At 66.4% G+C, this 22572-nt stretch overlaps 2 protein-coding genes across 5 annotated transcripts; both read left to right on the forward strand.

Annotated features, from left to right (window-relative positions):
* Positions 1-1161: 1161 nt before the first annotated feature.
* Positions 1162-3875, forward strand: INHBE (inhibin beta E subunit). Its single transcript, XM_015272575.4, has 2 exons — positions 1162-1482; positions 2365-3875. Exons 1-2 carry the CDS (start codon positions 1194-1196, stop codon positions 3123-3125), a joined length of 1050 nt encoding a protein of 349 aa, XP_015128061.1. The 5' UTR covers positions 1162-1193; the 3' UTR covers positions 3126-3875.
* A 2878-nt stretch (positions 3876-6753) lies between these two features.
* On the forward strand, positions 6754-22014 carry GLI1 (GLI family zinc finger 1). Of its 4 annotated transcripts, none has more exons than XM_025145281.3 (14): positions 6754-7007; positions 12098-12219; positions 12452-12580; positions 13839-14006; positions 14137-14235; positions 14694-14889; positions 15122-15284; positions 15376-15474; positions 15599-15739; positions 16324-16473; positions 16740-16904; positions 17511-17759; positions 17871-18147; positions 19196-22014. In XM_025145281.3, exons 4-14 carry the CDS (start codon positions 13910-13912, stop codon positions 21400-21402), a joined length of 3843 nt encoding a protein of 1280 aa, XP_025001049.2. In that variant the 5' UTR covers positions 6754-7007; positions 12098-12219; positions 12452-12580; positions 13839-13909; the 3' UTR covers positions 21403-22014. The 4 variants fall into 4 exon arrangements, with proteins under 4 accessions (XP_025001049.2, XP_025001047.2, XP_025001048.2 ...); XM_025145279.3 differs by having other exon boundaries at positions 15373-15474; positions 19196-22012; XM_025145280.3 differs by having other exon boundaries at positions 12492-12580; positions 15373-15474; positions 19196-22012.
* The last annotated feature ends 558 nt before the right edge of the window (positions 22015-22572 follow it).

Consider the following 22572-nt stretch of genomic DNA (forward strand, 5'->3'; position numbering starts at 1 on the left):
ATCCCCTCCATCTCACCCCTCCTCCATCTCTCACCCCTTTCCCTCTCACCCCACTCCATCTCACTCCAATCCCTCTCACCCACTCCATCTCACCCTCCTCCATCTCTCATCCTCTCCATCTCACCCCACTCCATCTCACCCCACTCCACCTCAACCCCTTCCATTCCACCTCACCCCCTCCATCTCACCCCACTCCATCTCACCCCATCCCACTCCATCTCACCCCCTCCATCTCATGCCCCTCCATCTCACCCCACTCCCTCTCATCCCACTCCACCCCACCCCACTCCACCCCACCCCGTTCCACCTCACCCCCCTCCTTCTCACCCACCCCATTCCACCTCATCCCCCCCCCATCTCACCCTCTCTCCCCCCACGCAATGGCACCGATCTGTGCCCCACTCAGGGCTGTTCCCACTCCGTCTGATTGCTCAGCAGCACTCCGGGTTGTGCTGTGACTCCGGATGAGCCCTCAGTCCCCAGCAGATATATCAGCACCCCCATCAACTTATGGGGAGGGCAAAGATGTGGGGAGGGCACCTTCCCTGCCCGCCCTGCCCGGCTCAGTCTGGGTGATGCTGGACCCCCAAATGCATCCCATGGTGGTGTGAGAGAAGCCCAGGGATGAGAGTTGGGTCAGGGATAGGGTCAGGGATAGGGGTAGGGATAGGGGCAGGGTTTGGGGTAGGGATAGGGTCAGGGTTTGAGGTAGGGGGCTGTGGGTGTCCCCCTGGGAACGACAGCCCGGGGGGGTGCATGGGGGGCAATGCCTGGGCTGGGGGGCAGTCCTAGGAGCTCCACATCCCCATCCCCATCCCCGGGCAGATGCTGAGCTGTGAGCACAGTGTGTGTGTGTGTGTGTGTGTGTGTGTGTGCAAACCCCACACGCACAGACCTCTACGTGCACCCCCATGCACAGCACATCCCCGCCCGGCCGGTGCCCCCCCTGGGCAGGATGACAGCGGAGGGGCCCGGGGTGACACCGCCCGGACCCCCTTCCCCGGAGCCCCCCCCCAACCTCACCGCGGGGGGGTTAATCCCGGTAATCCCCCGCCCCGGCCGCGGCCCGACGGGACGGGCGGTGCTCCGTCCAATGGCGGGGGGGCTGCGGGTCCGCCCCCGTTCGCAGGTGCCCAAATCGGGCGGCGGCGGCGCGGCGTTCCCGTTCCGTTCCGGTCCGTCCCGTCGGTTCGATGGCGACGCGCTGCGCGCTCCCGTGGCTGCTCGCGGCGGCGGTGCTGTGCGGGGCGGCCGAGCGGTGCCCGTCGTGCGGGGCCGGAACGGAGCGGCGGCTGCTGGAAGAGGCGGCCAAACGGCAGCTGCTGGACGGGCTGCGGCTCCGCGAACGGCCCCGGATCGCCCACGCGGTGCCGCGCGTGGCCGTGGCCCGGGCGCTGCGGAGGCTGCAGGCGGACGGGCCCCGACGGGGTGACCCCCCCGAGGATGAGCGGCGCTTTGAGATCATCAGCTTCGCGGAGGAAGGTGGGTGCGGGACCCCAATGTGGGTGCGGGACCCCAATGTGGGTGCGGGACCCCCCTGTAGGGGATCTCCCCCTGAGCACCGCAGCGCTGCTCTGCCCCCCCCCGCCCCGGATCCTCGCGGTGGGGTGGGGGTGTCCGGGACGGCTCAGCCCGGAGTGGAATGGAACTGTCGGTCCGTGACCCCCCGCACTGCTGGGGGGGCTCAGATGACACAGACGGACCCCCCTCTCCCTCCCCGCGCCGCTCCCCTCGGGGGTCGGGGGTCTCCGTGTTATGGCACTGCTATGTCTGTGTCCCCCCCCGAGATGGATGGGGGCAGCGCGGCAGTGGGGAGGGGACTGAAGGGACACTTTCATGTGCACAAAACCCTCGGCTTGGATTTATGGTGGCCGGGGCGGGGGGGGGGGTACAGAGGTGGTTGAGGGCCGGAGGGATTGGAGCTGAAGGGACGTGGGGGGCTGTAAGGGGATGGGGGCTGTAAGGGGATGGGGGCTGTGAGGGGATGGGGGCTGTGAGGGGATGGGGGCTGTAAGGGGATGGGGGCTGTGAGGGGATGGGGGCTGTAAGGGGATGAAGGGCTGCAGGGATGGGAATGGTGCCCCAAAGCAGGGCTGCAGGGCTGGCCGGGGGGAGGCACGGCGTTGGGATCGGGTCAGGGCGCCCCCCCGTCCCCACCGCCCCTTTCCGAGCCCGTTCCGTTGGGCACAGCGGGACGGTTCCCCTCTAAAGCAACGCGTGGACGCGCGCGTAAAGTGCAGCATCCTCGGGGGGGGGGGGGGATGGACCGAAGGACGGAGGTGTGGGGGGGGTCTGGGGGTGCGATCCCAGCCCTCAGGGCGCTGTGGGCGCACCGCTCACCCCCTCCCCTCTCCCCCCCCGCAGAGCCCACGTCCTCCCCGGGCACAGTGCTGCGCTTCCACCTCTCCCCCCCCCCGGACCGGGACGTGCGCGTTGTCCAGGCGCGGCTGTGGCTTTACGTCCGCGTTCCTCGCGGCGCGGTGACCAACGTCACCGTCAGCATCTCCCTGCTGGAGGGGCGCGGCGACGTCGGGGGGGTCCGCCGCGTATCGCTGAGCGCACGGCGGGTGAGCGCGCGGGGCAGCGGCTGGAGGACCTTCTCCATCCTCCCCGCACTGCGCGGCTCCTTCGGGCCGGAGAGCGGAACCCTCCGGCTGCACCTGCAGAGCTCCGGGGACGGCGGAGGTATCGTCGCCGCCTCCAACGCCACTCAGCCCCGGCGGCCCTTCCTGGTGGCCGCGGCGTCGTCGCGGGACCCGCAGCACCGCGTGGCCAAACGCAGCCTCCGCTGCAGCCGCGACTCCGCGCTGTGCTGCCGCCGGGATCACTACGTGGACTTCAGAGCCATCGGTTGGAACGATTGGATCATCAGCCCCGAGGGCTATCAGCTCAACTACTGCGTGGGGCAGTGCCCGCTGCACGTTGCGGGCAGCCCCGGGATGGCGTCGTCCTTCCACAGCGCCGTGCTCAGCCTGGTGAAGGCCAACAACGTGCGCACGGCCGCCCACTCGTGCTGCGTCCCCACCCGCCGCCGCCCCCTCTCGCTCCTCTACTTCGACCGCAACAGCAACATCGTCAAAACCGACATCCCCGATATGATCGTGGACGCGTGCGGGTGCAGCTGACGGGGGCAGCTCTGGGACCCCCCCCGTATCCAGGACTGCCATGGGGAGATCCCCCCCCGGCCTGCGCTGCGATGGGGGGAGCGGGGCGGGAGCGGCTCCGTGTCCCCCTCCCCCCCCCCCCCCCCCCCTCCCGGAGTGTGGGGCTGAAAGGCCGCTGTGCTCCTCCGCCCCACTGCCACGAGTGTGGGGTCACGGAGCGACGTGCATGCGGCCCTAAAAGCTGAGGGTGAAGGGGGTGATGCTGCCGAGAGCCCCGAAAGCACAGTGCTGAGGTGCCGTCCTCACCCCCAGGAGGATGCAGAGCCGCGTGGGGGGGGTCTCTCCCCTCCTACCCCCATTCCCCACGTGTGCAAACCCCGTGTGTGTGTGTGTGTGTGTGTGTGTATGTGTGTGTGTGTGTGTGTGTGTGTATCTGTGTGTGTGTGTGTGCAAACCCCCCCCCCCCCAACTCGGCTCCGTCCCATCCCAGTCTCTCTCACACTTCGCCTTTGAGGCCGCACTAAAGATGGAGATCCAAAGATCCAAAGCTTTGCACCTCCGCTTTTGCAGCCATCGCCACCTCCCCACAGAGGTTTTTGCAGCCATAGGGACCCCCCCGGGGCTCTGCTCCCCCCCCCCCACATCTCCACCGAAGAACCCATTCTGCCTTTTTGCTTTCTGGTGCTCACGTGTGCAATGAGTCCGCGCGCTCCGTGCTTTTAATTTATTGTCCCACTTTGGTGCAGCTTTCCCCAATAAACGGGTGGAGATGCCCACGCTGTGTCTCACTGCCTTCTCCCGGCGCCGTCTGCACGAGGAGGGGGGACGATGACCCCAAATCCACCCCCCAAATCTCGGGACTCCGCCGCAAACAGCAGAGCCCCCCCTCCACGCCACCCAACCATTGACCTCCCCACTCCCACAGCTCCCATTCTGCACCCCACGCATCACCCCGTGGCCCCACTCCCCCCCACCGCATCCCACAGCACTCCGATGATACCCAAACGGGTGGGGAGCACCGCACAACCGATGTGGGGTCGGGGAGGTCCCGGGGTGGGGGGGGGGGGGGCGATGCCCCCCTCTCACCCCTCCTCGATGCCACCCCGGCTCCTCGTTGTGCAAGCGCTGCTCAAAGCTCACCGTGGGGCCGTTTTATCTGGGAACAAACCCACTTGGCCCCGCGCTGGGGCGGACAAAGGGCAGCTTTCATCAGCCACGCATTGCAGGCAGCCCCCCAGGGCTGTGGGGCAGCACGGCCACGGCGCACGCTCCCCAAAGTGACCCTATAATGGGGAAGAGATGACCTCCCCACCCCCCCCACCCCTCATCTCAGCCCCCCTTTATCCGACGCGTCGGCCTTTGGGGCGCACACGCTGATGTTGAAGCAACGCCACGCGTTGCCACGCGGATGCCGCGATGCGGGTGTGGGTTTGGGGTGGGGATGCAGAGATCTGTGCTCTCCTTTCTCCCACCCTGCAGCGCAGACCGGGGCAGCATCCCGTGAGGGCGCTGAGAGAGGTGCAAATATGGGTTTTGGAGGGGGCACGCGTGGCTTTGAGGTCTCCCCGCTCCCACCCCGCGCCACCGCTGCAGCATCCCATGCAGCCACTGAGCTCTGCTTCTCCTTCCCCCGCCGCGTGGATGCTGCACCCCCCGGTGCTGACTCACTGACACACTGACACGCTGACCCACAGTGAGCGCGGGGTTGGGGGTACCGCTCAGCCCTTAATCCACGTGGATCATCCCGCCCCGCTCTGAGCCGCTTTGACTTTCCTAAATGGGAGGGTGAGATTATCTGCAGGTGGGGGGAGGGGGCTGGGAGGGGGCTGTGCGTGCGCCCCTCCGTGCAGGGGGGTCTGGGCTGCCCTGGGTGTGCAGGTGAGCCCATGGGAAGGGGCTGTGGGGGGCTTTGGGGTAGGGAGGGGGTGCACAGTGCTGCCCCACACCGTGCATAGGGCCGGGGGGTTTTCCTGCTGGCTTAACCGGGGTCACTCAGCTCAGGAGCAAAGCTGCTCAGCCCCTGAAGCACATTATGAAACGGCATTGAGGGGGGGGGGCACTCTCACTGCGCCCACCTCCTCGGCACTGTATCGGGGCCGTTCTGCGGGGGGCAGTCGGCCGCAGCCCCCAGGGACCCTCTGGAGGCCCTCCCTTTGTGCGGGACGGATCCCCACCCGCTGCACCAACGCTGTGGTTGGGTGGGGGGGCAGCGGGTGGGTCCTGGGAGATGGGAGCGGGGTGGGAAACTGAGGCACGGAGCGCTCTGCTACGGCCAATGTGTCCTCCAGGGGTGCCACCGTGGTGCGGGGGGGGGCGCAGTGCGTGCTGACACACGGGGACACGGGGAGGGCACGGATCCCTAATGCGGCACACGCAGCGCTCAGAGGGTAATCCCACTCAGAGGCCACGGGGTCAGCAGCAGAACGGAGCTGCAGAGCCTTCGAGAGCACAGCGGGGACGGGGAGTTATGGGGTGGCGGTGGGTACCCCCATGGAGCTGCAGAGCCTTTGAGAGCACAGCGGGGACGGGGAGTTATGGGGTGGCGGTGGGTATCCCCATGGAGCTGCAGAGCCTTTGAGAGCACAGTGGGGACGGGGAGTTATGGGGTGGCGGTGGGTACCCCCACGGCGCTGTGCTGGGTGCCACCTGGGGGGGCTGAGAGTGTTTTGAGTGCGCCAAACCCCCCCCCAGAAGGGCACGTGGGGCTCAGGGTGGGCTCTGGGGAGGGGGAGTGGGGTGTGGGGGGAGTCGTGCCGTCCCCCCCCCATCGCCGTGCCCTGCTGGCACTGCCACGCGCTGTCACGTTCCGCCTGGGAGCGGAGGGCAAAGGGCACCTCCCTGAAATAGCCGCGCATCGGGACGGCGTTGTGTCACCGCCCGGGGACCAACCTCGGTGCAAACAAACAGCAAAGGGCCGCGGCCCCAAAGGGAAAGTGCCCCCCCCCCCCCCCCCAACCCCAGGTGGGGAAATCACCTCCCCAACCCGGCGACCTCCACCTCTGCTCCCCCCCCACCCCCCCGAGCCCCCATCACCGCGGTGCCGCCATCCCTTCCACGTGTGCGGTGACACGGGGGGGTGTGGGGCACACGAGGGCATCGCAGCCCCCACCGGGGGGGGTGGGAATGGGGGCTGTTTGACCTCCATGCTCGCTGTGGGGGGGGGGGGGGCTGCAGGCCCGGAGCCCAACTGCAGCCTCACAGTGCGGGCAGAGTGGGGGGGGTCTCACCCTTTCCAGGCATTGGGGTCAGGGCTGGCACCTGGAGCGCTGTGCACGTGTGTGTGTGTGTGTGTGTGTGTGCAAAGCCACGTGTGTGCAGCTCCGTGTGTGCACGTGTGCGGGGCTCCCGTGCGCACGGCGCTGTGCGTGCACCACTGCACCACGGTTGCACAGGTGTGAGCGCTGCGAGCGTGCCACGCGTGTGCCCGGAGCCTTTCCACGCCTGGAACGGTGCACGACTGCACGGACCCGTTGCACACACACACCCACACCCACACAGACACACGTGGGATGGCCCCGCGCGTGTGCAGGGCCGCGCGTGCCCGATCCACCCCGGGTTTTCGGAGTGACCGCGGCGCTCCCGGTTGGGGTCCCGAGCGCTGCTCCGCTCCGCCGCCGCCGCCCGAAGTTGAGTCCCGCGGCTCCGCTCCATTCTGCCCCGGGACGCGCCGCCCCCGCGGGGTCCCGCAGCGTTCGGTGGGGGCGGACCGCGATCCGGGCCCGGGGGGCTGCGGGGGGGAGGGGGGGGGGCGCGGGGCCGTCCGTCCCGTCCAACCCTGAGCTCCGGGATCCGCCCCGCCGGGGAACCGAACCGCGCCGGGACCGAACCGAACCGCGTCGCACCGCGCCGGGACCGAACCGCCGCCGCCGCCGGGAGGAGCGGAGCGCGGAGCACCGCCCGGAGGTAGGGATGCGGGGGCTGCGCGCGGGGCTGGGGCCGTACGGAGCTCCCGTACGGAGCTCCCACGCCCTCCCGGTTTCGGGGGTGGGGGGGGGTGGGCAGCGCCGTGCCCCCCCCCGGGGCCGGGGCAGGGATGGGGCGGTCGGGGCGGTCCGGCTCCGGGCTGTGCCGCATCCCCGGTACCGAAGCGGGGCAGGCAATGCCTCGGCCCCAGTGACGCAGCAGCCGCGGGACGGTGCCGGGGCTCGTCGAGCTGTATGCGGGGCTGCTGCGGGGTCCCGACTCCCCCTCTGCCCCCCCACTTCGCCCTTTTGGACTCCTTTGGGTCACTTTGGGTCACTTTGGGCCACTTTAGCAGCGCACGGGACCGCCCCTCGAGCGGCACAGCCCCGAGCATCCCCCGGGCCGGGGGTTCGGTGCTGGCACCGGGGGGGGGTCCCCGGGGGGGCTGCGCTGCTCCCCTCTCCAGTGCAGAACACAGCGGGGCCATAGAAACCTCTGTGCCGGCCCCCCCCCCTCCAGTTGTGTGGAAGGGCAGAGCTGCTCCCCCACCCACATCATGGAGCACTCAGCCTGGGGGCTGCCTGCCCTTTTAGGGGCGCATTGAACGGGGGTACCCCCGAACCCCCCATCACTCCGAGCAGCCGCTGGCAACGGCCCCAATGCCTGCGGTGCCCCCACTGCTGCCTCCCTTCTGCCCCCCCAGGAGCGCTGGGTTCGGGACGTGGCTCCCATCGGTCCCACTTGGGGGTCCGGGCCTGAGGATGCCGCCCACGTGGTGCCCCAATGCTTGGGGATGCTCAGGAAGTGTTCTTCCCTACAACTGTGCCCCCTGTGCTGAAGTGCCCAACGTCGGGCCGTGCACACACTGTGGGGTGGGGGGGGGTGGGGGGCGGAAAGCAGGAGGTCCTGAGCCGGGATGTGGGGCTGAGGGATGTGGGGCAGCAGTCGGTGTGGGGCAATGGCACACGTGAAGTGTGGAGAGGTGGAAGTGACCGCACTGTGGGTTTGGTGCGGGGCAATAGGGGGGAAGGGAGGAGGGAGCGGATGGATGGAGCTTCTCCAGAGGCTCAGATCCACAGCAGCTCTGCCTGCAGTCTGTGGGGCAGGGGGTGGCAGAGCACTGCTACCCCCCCCCACCCCCCGCCCCCCATCGTGCTGCTGTGGGACACTGTGGGGTCTCTGCATCGCTCCATGTGCTGCTCCATGCCCTCCCCTGGGGCTGCGGGGCGGAGGGCTCAGCCCATTCCTGGCTGTCACCAAAGGATGTTTGGGCTGCTTTTTGCCTTCCTCCATAACCCCCCGTCCTGCCCTCCGTCGGTGCTGCTGTGGGTGGGCGGTGGTCGGTGTGAGCAGCAGCAATCCGCACCCGGCTGCACGTGTGAGCCCACGTGTGCACGCACACCTGTGTGCCCGTGTGCATGGCACAGCTATCTACCCTTGTGTTCCCGGGGCTGCAGCCTCGCTGCCCACGTGCCTCAGTTTCCCCCGCTATCTCCTCCTGCTGTGCAGAGGTGATGTGACACGTAGCAAAGCTTGGATGGGTCCTCGTGGTGCACCGCAGCCCCTCCAGAAGCTGCAGAATTAACAGCAGGAACAGCTGATAAAATAGCTGCCACGGAGTGGGAACCAGCAGCAAAAACACCGCCTCGGGTTTCAGCTTCCAGGGCCGGGGATGGGGCTGTGTGAGTGCCCCAGATGTGGGGCGCAGACCCTCCCACCCCCCCCCAGACCTCCATTCCTGGTGCAGGGGAGCACGGCTGTGGCTGATGGGGTGGATGGGAGCGCCGCTCTGCGGGCCGGGGGGGGGCTCCGTGCATCGCAGGGCAGCACCTTTAGTGCTTTAATGACTGCTGAAGACCCCCTCCCCACCTCCCAGAGCATCCCCGCGCCCCGACCCCAAAGAGTCCTTTAGGACGGAGCCGTGCAGCGGGGACGGCTCAGGGTGACCCGAGGACACGCATCACCCACTGCCCCACCTCCTGCTCCGGGGGTGTCCCGCTGTGTAGTGCCGGGTGGGGGGGCGATGCCGTGGGGAGGGGCTGCCCCATGACTCGGGGGTGGACGTTGATGGCTCCCACATGTTCCATTCCGCCCTTTCCCTCCAGCGCCGTGAAGGGGGAAATATAAAAATTCCTCCAACGGCCGCTGCTGTGTCTGCGCTCTCCTCACCCCAAAACGTCCTCAACCCCCCCCTCCCACCCCCTCCCACCCCCCCCGCCCCTCCGCGGACCCCATCCCGGGGCAGGGATGTGGCTTTATGGGAGCAGCATGCAGGGCTGGGATGTGTGGGGCCAAAGCAAACAGGGACCACCTATTGAGCACCGCTGCTTGAGGCTGGGGGCTGCCCCATAGGGAGCACGGAGCTGTGAGCCCCCCCCCACCCCCACCCCCTGCGGCCCCCCTGCCCTCGGGTCACCTGGCTGCAGTGTGCACACACGTGTGTGAGCTTGTGTGAGCGTGTCAGTGCACGGCCCCCCATGGGTGTGGATGCGTGTGGGAGTGAGGGGCTGGGATGGCTGGGATGGGGTATATGGGGACGTGGTGTATGGGGGGTTGGGGGTCCCGTGGGTTGCTTGGGGTGGGGGGTGGGGGGTGGATACACCTCGGGCCCCTCGTGGTATAGCGATGCATGCGGCAGAGGGGGGTTTTGGTGCGGGGTGGGGGATCGGCGAACCGAAGGTTGGAGGAGGAGAAAGGAGTGGGGATCGTGGTGGGAAGTTGTGCCTCTGCCCCCGGGGCCGGCACGGCTCCAGCACGGGGACCACCGCGGGGTGAGCTCTGCAGTGCACAGCCGCCCGGGATCGCGACCCCCCGCCGTCCCCTTTCAGAGCCCCTGAACCCGAAACGATGTGCTTTGAGGGCGCAGCAATGGGGTCGGTGCGGGGCTGCGAGCGGAGCCTCTGCCGGGGATGGAGGAGGAATCGGTGCTGGGGGGGGGCAGGAGGAGCTGCTGCCAGGGGGGGCGGGAGCTGAGGGGGGGATGGGGGGCTCTGCAGGGACTGGGACACAGCCCCATACATAGTGCTGGGCTCTCAGTGGCACAGTGGAGTGTTGCTCCCCATAGGTGCCCCCCCAGCCCTGCAGTTTGCACGCGTGTGTGTCTGCGGAGCTGCTCTGTGTGTGTGGGGGGGGGGATGAGGGGGGCAGATCAATGCGTTCAGCCCCATAGGGTTAAACCAATCGGGCGCACAGCTGACCCCGGGGTCGCAGCACGAGGGCTGTGGGATCGGCGCTGCCTGTCCAGGGCTGGGGATGGCTTTGGGGAGGGGGGGGGGGGGTCCCTCCAGCCCCTGCGCTGGGGTGGGGGGGGGGGAGGGGGGGATGGACACACGCAGGGGGGGTCCCGGGCACTGTGCCCCATGCTCTGACCCCTGCCTCGTTCCTTCACCCCATGGCAGTTTGGGGTGGTTGGGGTGGATGGTGCAAGCGCTCGGAGCACACACACACACGCACACAATCACACACGCACGTGGGTGTGCACAAGCACTCGTGCAAACACAGACACGTGTGGGTGCTTGCACACGAGTCCCCCCCCCTCCCCCCCAAAGCGTACCCCCGGCGCACACACACGCACACACACACACACACACACACACACACGGCCAAGTGTGCGCTCACACACGCAGGCGGCGGCGCCGCTGCCCCACGCACTCGCGGTCCCTCCCCCGGACCCCCCACGCCGGGCGCTGTGATGGATCGCGCCACACACAGCTCCGCCGGGATGGGATCGCTGCGCTAATCCAGCCCTGACATCACATTCCTCCGCTGTGGGGCTCCGGGGCTGTTAACCCTGCCAGGGCTGCGCTGGGGTGGGGGGGTGTTGGGGATGGTGCTGAGCCCCCCCCCATCCCCCCCATCCCCCCCCCCACCCCTCCCTCCTTCACGTTCGGCCGCAATGGGTGCATCTCTGCCCTTCTCCCCTGCGCCGTTCCTCTGCCCCCCATCCCTTCCCCACCCCTCCATCCGCCACCCATCAGCGCTGCGGGCTGCAGTGCCCCTTTGCCCCCTTTTTCCCCCCTCCCCTCCCCCCCCCCATTCCATTCCCCCCCGTCCTCCACAAACTGGAGCCAGATGACAGCGATCGGACGCGTTCGCAGGAAATAAAAGGCAAAAAGCAGAAGGGGGAGGAGGGGTGGAGTGGGGTGGGGGGGTTGGAAGGGGGGGGGGGCGGTCCCGATCCCCTTCTGCGCGGCGTTGCTGCGCCCGGAGCCAGCCCTGCTCCGGCTGCTGGCTGCGATCCGTGTTTTCTTGGCAGAGGAGAGGAGGAATGTGTTTCAGTTTGAGTTTCTTGGCAAGAGGCGGCCGGGGAAGATTCCCTCCATCCCGCCTGCGCTCCGCTCTCACATTTATGCCCATGGGCTGCGACTTGGGTGGGCCGCGGCGGCGGCGGTGCGCGGCGTTGGGGAGGGGAGTGCGATGGGGGGGGTTTGGGGGGAGATGATGGGATGGATCCCATTGGCTCCCTGTGTCCCCCCAGCCCCGCTCCGATTCCCCAGGCTGGGGGCTGCTGGGGTGCGGGGTGTCCCCCCCAGACCCCACGGGGAGCATCATGCAGCCGGGGACCCCCATTGCACCCCCCCCCCCCCCGCATAGGTTGGTCCTCCAAAGCCATCCCCACTGCCCAGATTGGGGGTGTCCTGTGACCCCCCCCCGCTGTACCCGTGGGGTGGGGGGAGTAGTGGGGACCCACCGAGCTGCTCCCAGCCCTCCATGCAGGGCACCATGCACAATGCTAGCAGTTATGGGGCAGCAGGGATGGGATTTGCCACGTGCCCTCGTGCCCCCCCTGTGTGCGCTTGGCGTGCGTGTGCCCACATCTGCTCCGTGCACGCTCGTGCAAACCCGTGCACATCCCTATGGGCACTGTGCGTGTGCTGCGTGCTGTTGCACGTGTACTCTGCAGGCCACGAGGTGCTGGGGGCCGTGCACGTGCTGCGTGTCGCACAGGTGTGACGTGACACATACACGTGGGCTTGGTGTGAACACCACACCCCCCACTTCCCCTCGGGGGGGGGGTGGTCTGAGGGGGTCTCATGAGCCCCCATGAGCTGTGCCGGGGGAAGCAAAGCGTCCCTTTCCCCCCACCCCAGGTGGAGGAGCTGCAGAGGCTGCCAGGAGGGACCCAGCAGCGCCGTACCCTGCCGAGACCTGAGAGCTCTTCATGCAGACAGAAGGCCAGCAAGCGCGGCGACGCAGACCCACGTGTGCACGTGTACGTATGTGCTGGTGTGCAAATGTGTTTGCACTTGCGTGTGAGCGTGCGTGCAGAGATCCGTGCATCCGTGCGAGCGCGCAGAGCTGCGCCCGTATCTGCACGCAGGTGTGTGTGTGCGCTCACGTGTGCAGGCGACTACACGTATGTGTGTGGATGTGCAAACGTGTTCGTGCACCTGCACACGCCCTGCACACGCGTGTACTGCAGAAAGCTGTGCTCGGCTCCACAGGACAACATTTTATGAGGAACTCCCACCCTCTCTCTGCCAGATGCTGCACCTGGGGTAGGGGCAACATGAGGGGCGTCCCTTGGAGCTGCTCCCCCCATCCGTGCTGCACGGCGCGGGCGCAGCACACAGGTAAGAGCCCCCCTCCCTCCCCCCATCTCCTCCGCTTCCTCCTCCTGCCTTTCCCTTTGCTGCCCCCCGCCCCACCACCGTGCTGCCCTGCTGGCCCCCCCTCCATTCTTCCTGCCTGACACTCTCACAAAGCCCCTAGACGAGCTTTCAAAGGGGCAACTCATGCGGAAGAATCGCTGCCCCCCTCACCCCTGTGCTCCCAACGCAACCCAGCTCTTTCCCAGCAGGGTGAGGGGCTCCCGCTCCCCCAGCCCCCTTCTTTGGGGCAATTCCTCCACGGGGGAGGCGGAGGGGGCCTTGTCACCAGTGCCACCCACGTGCTGCTGTTCCCCCGCTCCTCGGCTGTTTCTCTTGCAAGCCCACGGGGGTCCCAGGGCAGGAGGGTGGGGGCAGAGCTGTGGGCTGGGAGCCGGTGCTGAGGCCATGGGTGGAAACGGGGCCCAGGCTCCAGGCAGGGCTGAGCCCCGTGGGCTGCGTAGGTGGGACGGGGCAGGGTTTGGCCCGCAGGCAGGGCGGGGAGCCACGGGCAGGGCAGGGCTGGGTGTGATCTGCAGCCGTGATGCCAGCCTGGGTCCATCGGCCAAGAGTGGCTCCACGTGTCTGTGCCTTCGATTCCTGTCGCAGCCGTCAGGGCTTGCCACTTCTACAGGCTGGGAACCGGATCGTTTTTAAGGCCCTTTCCATCTAAATCTGTACCAGAAAGGGAGGGATGCGGGGCTCTGCGTGCTGCCCTCCCCTGGCAGCAGCCCCCGCTCCCTTCCAGGTGCACACCATGAGCCCCAGCTGGGCTTGGCGCCTGTGCCCCATGCAGAAAGCTGCCCTGGTCCTGGGAGGGAGGGGAGATGGAGCCCTTGGGGTCAGGGGCTCCCAGATGGGCAGCAGGATGCCATGCAGAGGGGCAGGCAGGCAGGCAGGCAGGCAGGAAGGAGTCCCAGGGCTATTGGGTCAGTGGAGATGCTCCACTGAGTCCCCTTTTCAGCCCAGGATCCTCCGTGCCCCAAATCTCGGGATATGGGGCTGCTCCCCCAATCCCAGGGCTGCTCCCCCAGCCCCTGGGCCTTTGGGCTGGGCACGCGGGGCTGTGTGCGGGCAGGGTGCGGGGCCTGGTGGGGAGGCCTCGGCCTGCGGGGCGCTGCGGCCTGCTCGGGATGCGGCCTGTGCGGCCCCGAGGCCCGGGCGTTGCCTGCGCGGCGCTGCGGCGCCCCCTGCGGGCACTGCGCCTACGCAAGGCCGGGGCTTTGCCCGCCGTTCTCCGCAGGCCTCGACCGGCGCCGGCCCCTCGGCGAGGAGCAGATGCGGCCCTGAAGGCTGGGCAGGCCCCGCTGTGCCATGTTCAACCCCGTCACGCCTCAGGCCCCCGGCTACGCCGAGCACTGCTGCCCGCGGCCGCTGCACGGAGCCTCTGCGGGCACACCGGGGCTGCAAGGTCGGTCACAGCCCCGTTACCGTGGGCAGGGCCTGGGATGGGCGCAGGGGGAATGTGCCTTCAGTTGGAGTCTTGGCGGTCTCCCTCTCACACCCTTCGCCCTTTCTTTCCCCGCCTCCCTCCCCTCCAGGACTCGATTTCCCAGTGTGCCATCAGCCCAACCTGGCCAGCAGCCACCATGGCTATGGGCTGGTGCCCGGCACTGAGCACCCGGGTGGTGCTGCTGATGGTAAGTCCCTTCTGCTGGGGCACGTGAGGCAAGCGAGGGGTTAAGGAGGGGTGTGGGCATCTCCTGGGGATGGTGCCGGCAGTGCTGAGAGGGCTGAAGCTGCTGGGGCTTCAGGGACCCCTCCTGCCACAGAGTTGTTTCTATCAATACGGAGATCTGTGTTGGCTCACGCAGGGGCTGGTGTTGGCCAAGAGGGTTGGGCACTTGTCTTGGGCTTGTATAGGTTGTAGAAAGGAGTTGCTGCGTGTCAAGGGCTTCAGATACCCCTTAGGGTTTGTGACGGGGAGGAGGGAGGCTTCTGAGCTTTGCCACAGTCTGAAGCCAGCAGCTAGCGCGCCCCAGGTGCTCCCCCAGGCTCCAAAGCACCAGGCTCGTGTCCTCGGGGGTTACTTCAGTTGCTTCAGCCTTCCAGGGCCCATTCTAAGAGGACTGCCCCCCACTCTCTGCCACCGTCCCAGGCTCGCGGTTCTCGACGCCCCGTGGTGCCGGCAAGCTGGGCAAGAAGCGGGCACTGTCCATCTCACCCCTGTCAGACTCTAGCGTTGACCTGCAGACGGTGATCCGCACCTCGCCCAACTCCCTCGTTGCCTTCATCAACTCCCGTTGCGCTTCCGCCGGTGGCTCCTATGGTCACCTCTCCATCAGCACCATCAGGTGGGCACCGGGCTTCGACCCGCTGGCGTGCAGACAGCCTCCGAGTGCAGGAAGCTGAGTGCTATTGCCCAGCTTGGGGAATGCCAGGGGCCACAGCGGGAGCAGTTATCCCAGAGCGGGAGGGCAATTAGGGCTGGTGTGCTGGGGCAGGAGGTGTGCTGGGAGCTCAGATCCCTGCCTAAACTCCTGTCCTCTGCTGGTGTCACCTGCTTATCCCTTTTGCTCTTTGCAGTCCATCGTTGGGGTACCAGAACCCTCCGGGGCAGCAGAAGGGCCAAGGGCAACTGTTTAGCCACACTCCACCCCTGCCACCGTGTAGCTCCCACGAAACCCTGTCCTCCCGCCCAGGGCTCCTGCATCCCACCCCGGCTTGTGGGACCATCAAACACTGCCAGGTATGGGGCCGCAGGGATGCTGTGCGTCCCATATAACGGGTGGGCATCCCGCTGCTGACTGCTTTGCAATTTCCCCCTGCCGCTGCAGCAGCTAAAGTTGGAGAGGAGCCTGAGTAGCCCTCTGACAGCCAAATACCCAGAGGAGAAATCGGAGGGTGACATTTCCAGTCCGGCCTCCACCGGCACACAGGTACTCCCCAGGCCTTGGGGCTGCCCTGCTCCCAACAGCTCCACAGTCTCCCCTGTGCCACTGCCGGGAACAGGGAAGACACAGAGCCATGCCCTGGAGTTCTCACCTGGCCACGCTCCTCCAGGACCCCTTGCTGGGGATGCTCAGCGTTCGGGATGATCTGGAGAAGGAGGATGGGAAACCTGAATCGGAGACCATCTATGAAACAAACTGCTACTGGGATGGCTGCGCCAAGGAGTTTGACACGCAGGAGCAGCTGGTGCATGTGAGTTAGGTCCTACCTGGCCACCCTCAGACCCCAACCCTGTGCTCAGAGTGCTGGCTGATGTGCCACTGTGCCAACCCATCGCTCCTGCTCAGACTGCCCTGCCTTGGGCTGAACCTCCGGCCCTCCCCACCACTTCTAGAACTCACCACACAGGTGAGCGGTGTTGGAAGGGAGGGAGGTGCATCCTCCTCTCCAGCTGGGCAAAAGTTCTTTTGTGATCTTCCCATACTGTGTGCCAAGGGACGCCCCCACCCAGCCTGGCCTTCCTCACCCCTGGGCCAGCTCTCCCGAAGTTCTGGTGCATCCAAACTTCCTGCTTTCTTCTCCGTGTCTCCCTTCAGACACTCCACGACCCCTACCTATATCTTCTCTCGGCCACCCCCACGTGGCCCCCAGCCATTTCCAGCATCCCCCGCTTCCTCCACACACCATCTGACCTCTATCCATTCCCCCACCATCTCCCCCACCCATCCCCCTCCCTCCAGATCCACGTTTTCCCACATCTTCCCTTAATTCACCCCTATCCCCCCCGACGCCCGAAGCCCACCCCCGTGCCCCTCATCGTCCCCTCTTCTCCCCAGCACATCAACAACGAGCACATCCACGGGGAGAAGAAGGAGTTTGTGTGCCACTGGGCGGCGTGTTCCCGCGAGCAGCGGCCCTTCAAGGCTCAGTACATGCTGGTGGTGCACATGAGGCGCCACACGGGCGAGAAGCCTCACAAGTGCACGGTGAGATGGAATGGGGCGGTGTACGGCACCGTGGGGGGGCTCGGGGGGTGGGAAACGAGGTGGGCCGGGCGGTAGCGTGGTAGCACGTGGGCGCAGTGCGGTCCAGCTGCCAGAGCCCTGTGCTCAGTGCTGTGGCACAGCCGCACGTGGAGCCAAGGGGCGCGTGGCACGGGTCAGAAGGGCGGAGGGGCCGTGGGCGACGCGCTGTGGCCACGCGGGGTCTGTTGGAAGGCTGTGCCATGGTTTTGCTCTGCTCTCCCACGCAGTTTGAGGGCTGTAACAAAGCGTACTCCCGCCTGGAGAACCTCAAGACCCATCTGCGCTCCCACACGGGTGAGAAACCCTATGTGTGTGAGCACGAGGGTTGTAACAAAGCCTTCTCCAACGCTTCCGACCGGGCCAAGCATCAGAACCGCACCCACTCCAATGAGGTATGTTTAGGTCTCTGCCACCCTTGAGCTGCTCTGTTGGTCCCTGGGACTTTTTCTCCTTAGATATGGACGTTGGTGGCCCTGCATGTGGCAGGGGATTGGAGCCTGGTGGTCCTTGAGGTCCTTTCCAACCCAAGCCAGTCTATGATTCCGTGATTCCCTCCTTGCCCACTGTAGTAGATCCCCAAGCTCCTTTCTTCCGAGGTTACCCACCGGGATCCCTTTATCCCTGCCCCGTGCATTGCAGCTCTGTCCTTTGATCCTTCCTCTTTATGACCTCTGACACCCCACAAGGGGATTCAGTCTCTGTCCTTCCCTCCCTCAGTCTCCTCAGCTCCCGCATCCACTGGAGAGGATGAGGAGGGGGTTCTGGTGCTTTGCTGGGAGGAGTTTGGAATGGAATCATAGAATCATAGAATGCCTTGGGTTGAAAAGGACCACAACGACCATCGAGTTTCAACCCCCTGCTGTGTGCAGGGTCACCAACCACCAGCCCAGAGCCACATCCAGCCTGGAATGAAATGCAGTGGTTCCACTGGAAGGGGACCTTCAAGGATCGTGTCCAACCAATCTGACCCCCCTCCTTGCACCCTTCTTCCCCCACAGAAGCCATACATCTGTAAGATCCCGGGCTGCACCAAGCGCTACACGGATCCCAGCTCCCTGCGCAAACACGTGAAGACGGTGCACGGCCCCGACGCCCACGTCACCAAGAAGCACCGGGGCAGTGTTGTGCCTGGCCATGCACTGCCTGCCTCTGCTGCACCCCAGGACATGAAGCAGGAGAAAAACACCAACGGCCCTGCTGAGATCCGCAAGGATGACGGCAAGCTGCTGGTGCCTGACTTGGTGTCGGTGAGGAGCCCGGCGGGTGGCGGTGGTGGAGTCGGTTTGCATCCCAGTTTGCATCCCAGTTTGCATTAGTGGGTGTGTGACCCTTCTTTTTCCCCTGGGTCCCCTCCCCAGAAGCCACAGCCCAGCCCTGGTGGGCAGTCATCGTGCAGCAGTGACCGCTCCCCCCTCGGCAGCACCACCAACAATGACAGCGGTGTGGAGATGACGGGCAACACGGGTGGCAGCTACGAGGATCTGTCCACGCTGGAGGATGTGGTGCCCGGGGATCCCATGGGCACCTCGGGGCTGATGGCCCTCCAGAAGCTCGAGAACCTTCGCATTGACAAACTGAAGCAGATGAGGAAGCCATCAACCAAGGGCCTGAACCTGCCAGCCATCCCCGGAGCCGGTGAGACCTCCTGGGTGTGGGGCAGCCCATGGGTGCTGTGGTGTTGGCACACACACACACTGGGAGCTGTGCCCCATCCTTTGCTTAAATCCATGTCCTGTCCTATAGAATCACATCAGAGAATCATAGAACGGCCTGGGTTGATAAGGATCACAATGCTCATCCAGTTCCAACCCCCTGCTATGTGCAGGGTCGCCAACCAGCAGCCCAGGCTGCCCAGAGCCACATCCAGCCTGGCCTGGAATGCCTGCAGGGATGGGGCATCCACACCTCCTTGGGCAACCTGTTCAGTGCCTCACCACCCTCTGGGGGAAAAACTTCCTCCTCATATCCAACCTAAACCTCCCCTGTCCCAGTTTAAAACCACTCCCCCTCATCCTATCACCATCCACCCTCACAAACAGCCGTTCCCCTCCTGTTTAAACTCTCCCTTCCAGTACTGGGAGGCCACCATGAGGTCTCCCCGGAGCCTTCTCCAAGCTGAACAAGCCCAGTTCCCTCAACCTTTCTTCATAGGAGAGGTGCTCAGCCCTCTGATCACCTTCATGGCTCTCTGACCATCTCAGTGGCCCTCCTCTGGACCCGCTCCAAGAGCTCCACGTCCTTCCTGTGCTGTGGGCCCCAGGCCTGGATGCAGTACTGCAGATGGGGCCTCGCAAGAGCTGAGTAGAGGGGCACAATCCCCTCCCTCTCCCTTCTGGCCACCCCTGTTTTAATGCAGCCCGGCACACAGTTGGCCTTCCGGCACACACTGCTGGCTCACGTGCAGCTTCTCGCCCACCGGGACCCCCACGTCCGTCCCCACAGGGGCTGCTCTCAGGGAGATCATCCCCCGATCTGTATAAACACCCCGACCCAAATGCAGCGCCGTGCCCTCGGCCTTACTGAACCTCAGCAGGTTCACATGGACCCACTTCTCCAGCCTGTCCAGGTCCCTCTGGATGGCTTCCCTTCCTTCCAACGTATCGCCTGCGCCGCTCAGCTTGGTGTCGTGTAGGCACCTGCCCTGGGGAGCCCTGCTGGAGGTGTAACCCCCCTTCTCCTCCAGGTCTGCCCGGAGATGTGCCCAGGGTCTGCGTGCCGCCGCCGGCTGCGTCCCAGCGCCGCGTCGTGGAGCTGTCGGCTGCAGAGGTGGCCGTTCCGCCGAGCGAGCGCCGCAGCAGCGCCACCAGCACCATCAGCTCAGCCTACACCGTCAGCCGCCGCTCCTCCGCCGCCTCCCCGTACCTACCGGGGCCGAACCTGCCCGGCGAGGGGGGGACGATGCCGGCACGCTCGGATGGCTACGACTGCATCTCTCCGGATGAGCTGCGGCGCTCCGGCAACGCCGATCCCTGCGGGGCGCTGCCGGGCGTGGGGAGCCTCACGGCGGCTCAGCATTACCGTCTCAAAGCCAAATACGCCGCGGCCACGGGGGGGCCGCCCCCAACCCCGCTGCCCGGCGTGGAGCCGCCGAGCGTGGGCGGCCACGGCGGTTTGCCCGGGGAGTGCCTCGAGCCGGCCGTGCCCTCCTTCTTCGCGAACGGTTTGCTGCGAAGGCACAGCTCCAACGACCGCTACGTGAGCAGCCTTCACCCTCACCTGGCGCCTGGCAACGACGTGAGGAGGGCCAGCGACCCGGCCCGGATTGCAGCCAACCCTCACTCTGTGCCCAAAGTGCAGCGTTTTAAAAGCGTGGGGAACGTGAATGCGCCGGGAGGCGGCAGAGCTGCCCTGCAGCCCCTGGGTGCTTCCGACGGCAACCTGCAGCGCCGCGTCTTCTCCCCTCACCCACCCAGCATCAGTGAGAATGTTTACCTGGAGAGCGTGAACCCGGACGGCCCCGGGCCTGGCGCGGGGTCTGGCTTGTTGGAAATGGACCCGTTCTTGAACTACCCCGAGGAAAGCTTCCCGTGCCAGGGGGCAAACGTGCAGCTGCAGTGCGGGGGTCTGTATGGCAGCGCTCAGCGGACCCCGGGGGGCGGAATGCAGCTGAACCCGGGTGGGCACAGGGAGATGGAGGAGGGATTGCTGCAGCCTGAGTTCTCCCTCCCGCAGTGCCAGATGAACCAGCACTTCCACGGCCTGCGTGGCGGCAGCGGGACCGTGCTGCCTCAATGGGAGGAGCCCCCCCAAAGCGATCACCTGGAGATGGGCTCCGGGCAGCCAGCAGTGAGCGCCGTGCCTGAGACGCACCGCCACCGTCACAGCGCTCTGTACCCACCGCCCAACCACTGCGTGCAGCACCCCAAACCGATGAGCACGGGCCACGATGGTGGCTTTTCAGATGGCCGTCGCTTGAACTGCCTGCAGATCAAATCTGAGCAGCGGTACTCGGCTCCTGCCCCGGCCCTCACCCCGTGCCACGATGCCAAAGCCACGCGGCCGCCCGCGTTCGGCCGGGCTGTGAGTGGGTACCAGGCTGAGGAGCAGCCAGCCGGCGGCTACGCGGGCGTGCTGAGCCCACGGGGGAGGAGAGCCCACACCCCCACTTCGCAGGCCAAAGAGGTGATGGTCCGCAGCTACGTGCAGGCGCAGCAGGCCCTGATGTGGGGAGAGCCCCCCAAGGGCGGTGAGGCCGGCGTGGGGCTGGGCGGTGAGTCTGGGCAGTACCCGGGCACGCACGCAGCGCCGTACCTTGGCCCCAAGTACTCTGGTTACCAGCCCAAAGCCAACCACCTGCAGGGGCTGCTGGAGAACCCCCACCTCCTGAGCCCCCCGTGCTTTAACCCTGAGATGGTGCCACATCCCCCCAGCGGTGCCAAGCCACCGGGCCACCAGAACAGCGTGGGCTATGGGGGCGACCTGGCAGATCCCATCCCCTCCTACGAGGCAGCGGGTGCCAACCCCCAGCGCGGGCTGCGCCTGCCCCCGGTCCACCCTGCCCCCGAAGTGCCCGGTGATACACTGCTCTGCTACCCGGGCCAGGTGGGCAAAGGCAGCCACAAGCTTCAGGGTCCGCCTGCCGCAAGCTGTGGGGGTCCCGGGCACTGCACTGGGAGCCTGGGGGGCAGCAAAGGCAGCTCTTGTTTCTACCCGGACTCGGGGCAGCAGGCATTCAACAGCCTGGACTCGCTGGACCTGGAGAACACTCACCTGGACTTTGCTGCCATCGTGGAGGATGCAGAGAGCCCCACGCTCCTGCCCGGCCCCCCCAGCCCCACTGGGGGTCTCCTGCTGCCAGCGCCCGGCGGTGCCAACATGGCCGTGGGTGACATGAGCTCCATGCTGAGCACTTTGGCTGGGGAGAGCCACTTCCTCAACTCCCTCTCCTGAGCCGGGGTGGTGGGGGGGGTGGGGGGGGCGGAAGGGGAGCGCCTGGCATGCAGGTGGGGTGTCTGCACTGGCCCAGGTGTGGGGGCAAAGTGCCTTTGGGGAGAGGCATGGGGGTCCCCCACCTACCGCAGGTGTGTGGCCTGGGGGGGGGGGGGGGGCGGACGCCACGCAGCCCTTCTCGGTCTGGGGGTGCCGCGCTCCTCCGGGGGGGTATTGCTGGGTGTGACACAGCAGACCTATGCAGCCACAGTGTTGAAACCAAAGAGCTCCACACCCCCCAACCCCTGCAGGCAGCCCCCCCCCCCCCATCCCTCACGTTTTCGTTGTCCCCCTCAATGCCCCTTTATCCACACCCCCACCCTCCTTGGTGGCACATCCCCACCTCCCCTCATTTCCAACGGCTGGGAGGAGGGGGGCGATGCTCTGCCGTAGGGATGGCAGGCCGGGGGGGGGGGGGGGGTCTCAGTGCCACCCGTGCCTCTGTACATAGTGTACATACATCTGTCTCCCGCTGCCCTATGGATCTTACCTTAAAGTCTTTCTTCTGTTTGCAAAACAGTGCCCACCCACCCCATTAAACCCTTTCTCAGGGGAACTGTGCTCCAGGAGCCCCGCATCCCTGCATCCCCACATCCCTCCATCCCCACATCCCTCCATCCCCACATCCCTCCATCCCCACATCCCTCCATCCCCGCATCCATAACTCCATCCCCCCATCCCTCCATCCCCACATCCATCCCTGCATCCCTCCATCCCTCCACCCCCACATCCCTCCATCCCCGCATCCATCCCTCCGTCCCTCCATCCCCACATCCCTCCATTCCCACATCTCTCCATCCTTCCATCCCCACATCCATCCTTCCATCCCTCCATCCCCGCATTCATCCTTCCATCCCTCCATCCCTCCACCCCCACATCTCCACATCCCTCCATGCTCACATCCCTCTATCCCTCCATCCCCGCATCCATCCCCACATCCCTCCATCCCCCCATCCCTCCATCATCCCTCCATCCCTGCATCCCTGCATCCCTCCACCCCTCCATCCTTCCATCCCCACATCCCTCCACGTTCACATCCCTCCATCCCTCCATCCCCGTATCCATCCCCACATCCCTCCATCCTTCCACCCCCACATCCCTCCATCCCTCCATCATCCCTCCACCCCCGCA

This window comes from Gallus gallus, chromosome 34 (genome assembly GCF_016699485.2).
Source record: "Gallus gallus isolate bGalGal1 chromosome 34, bGalGal1.mat.broiler.GRCg7b, whole genome shotgun sequence".
Lineage (NCBI taxonomy): Eukaryota > Metazoa > Chordata > Aves > Galliformes > Phasianidae > Gallus > Gallus gallus.

Coding starts and splice junctions, on each gene's coding strand:
- INHBE (XM_015272575.4), top strand. CDS start 1,194: ATGGCGACGCGCTGCGCGCTCCCGTGGCTGCTCGCGGCGGCGGTGCTG. Junction 1,483..2,364: donor CATCAGCTTCGCGGAGGAAG/GTGGGTGCGGGA, acceptor CCCCCCCCGCAG/AGCCCACGTCCTCCCCGGGC.
- GLI1 (XM_025145279.3), top strand. CDS start 13,910: ATGTTCAACCCCGTCACGCCTCAGGCCCCCGGCTACGCCGAGCACTGC. Junction 15,285..15,372: donor GGACCATCAAACACTGCCAG/GTATGGGGCCGC, acceptor CTGCCGCTGCAG/CAGCTAAAGTTGGAGAGGAG. Junction 17,760..17,870: donor TGGTGCCTGACTTGGTGTCG/GTGAGGAGCCCG, acceptor TCCCCTCCCCAG/AAGCCACAGCCCAGCCCTGG.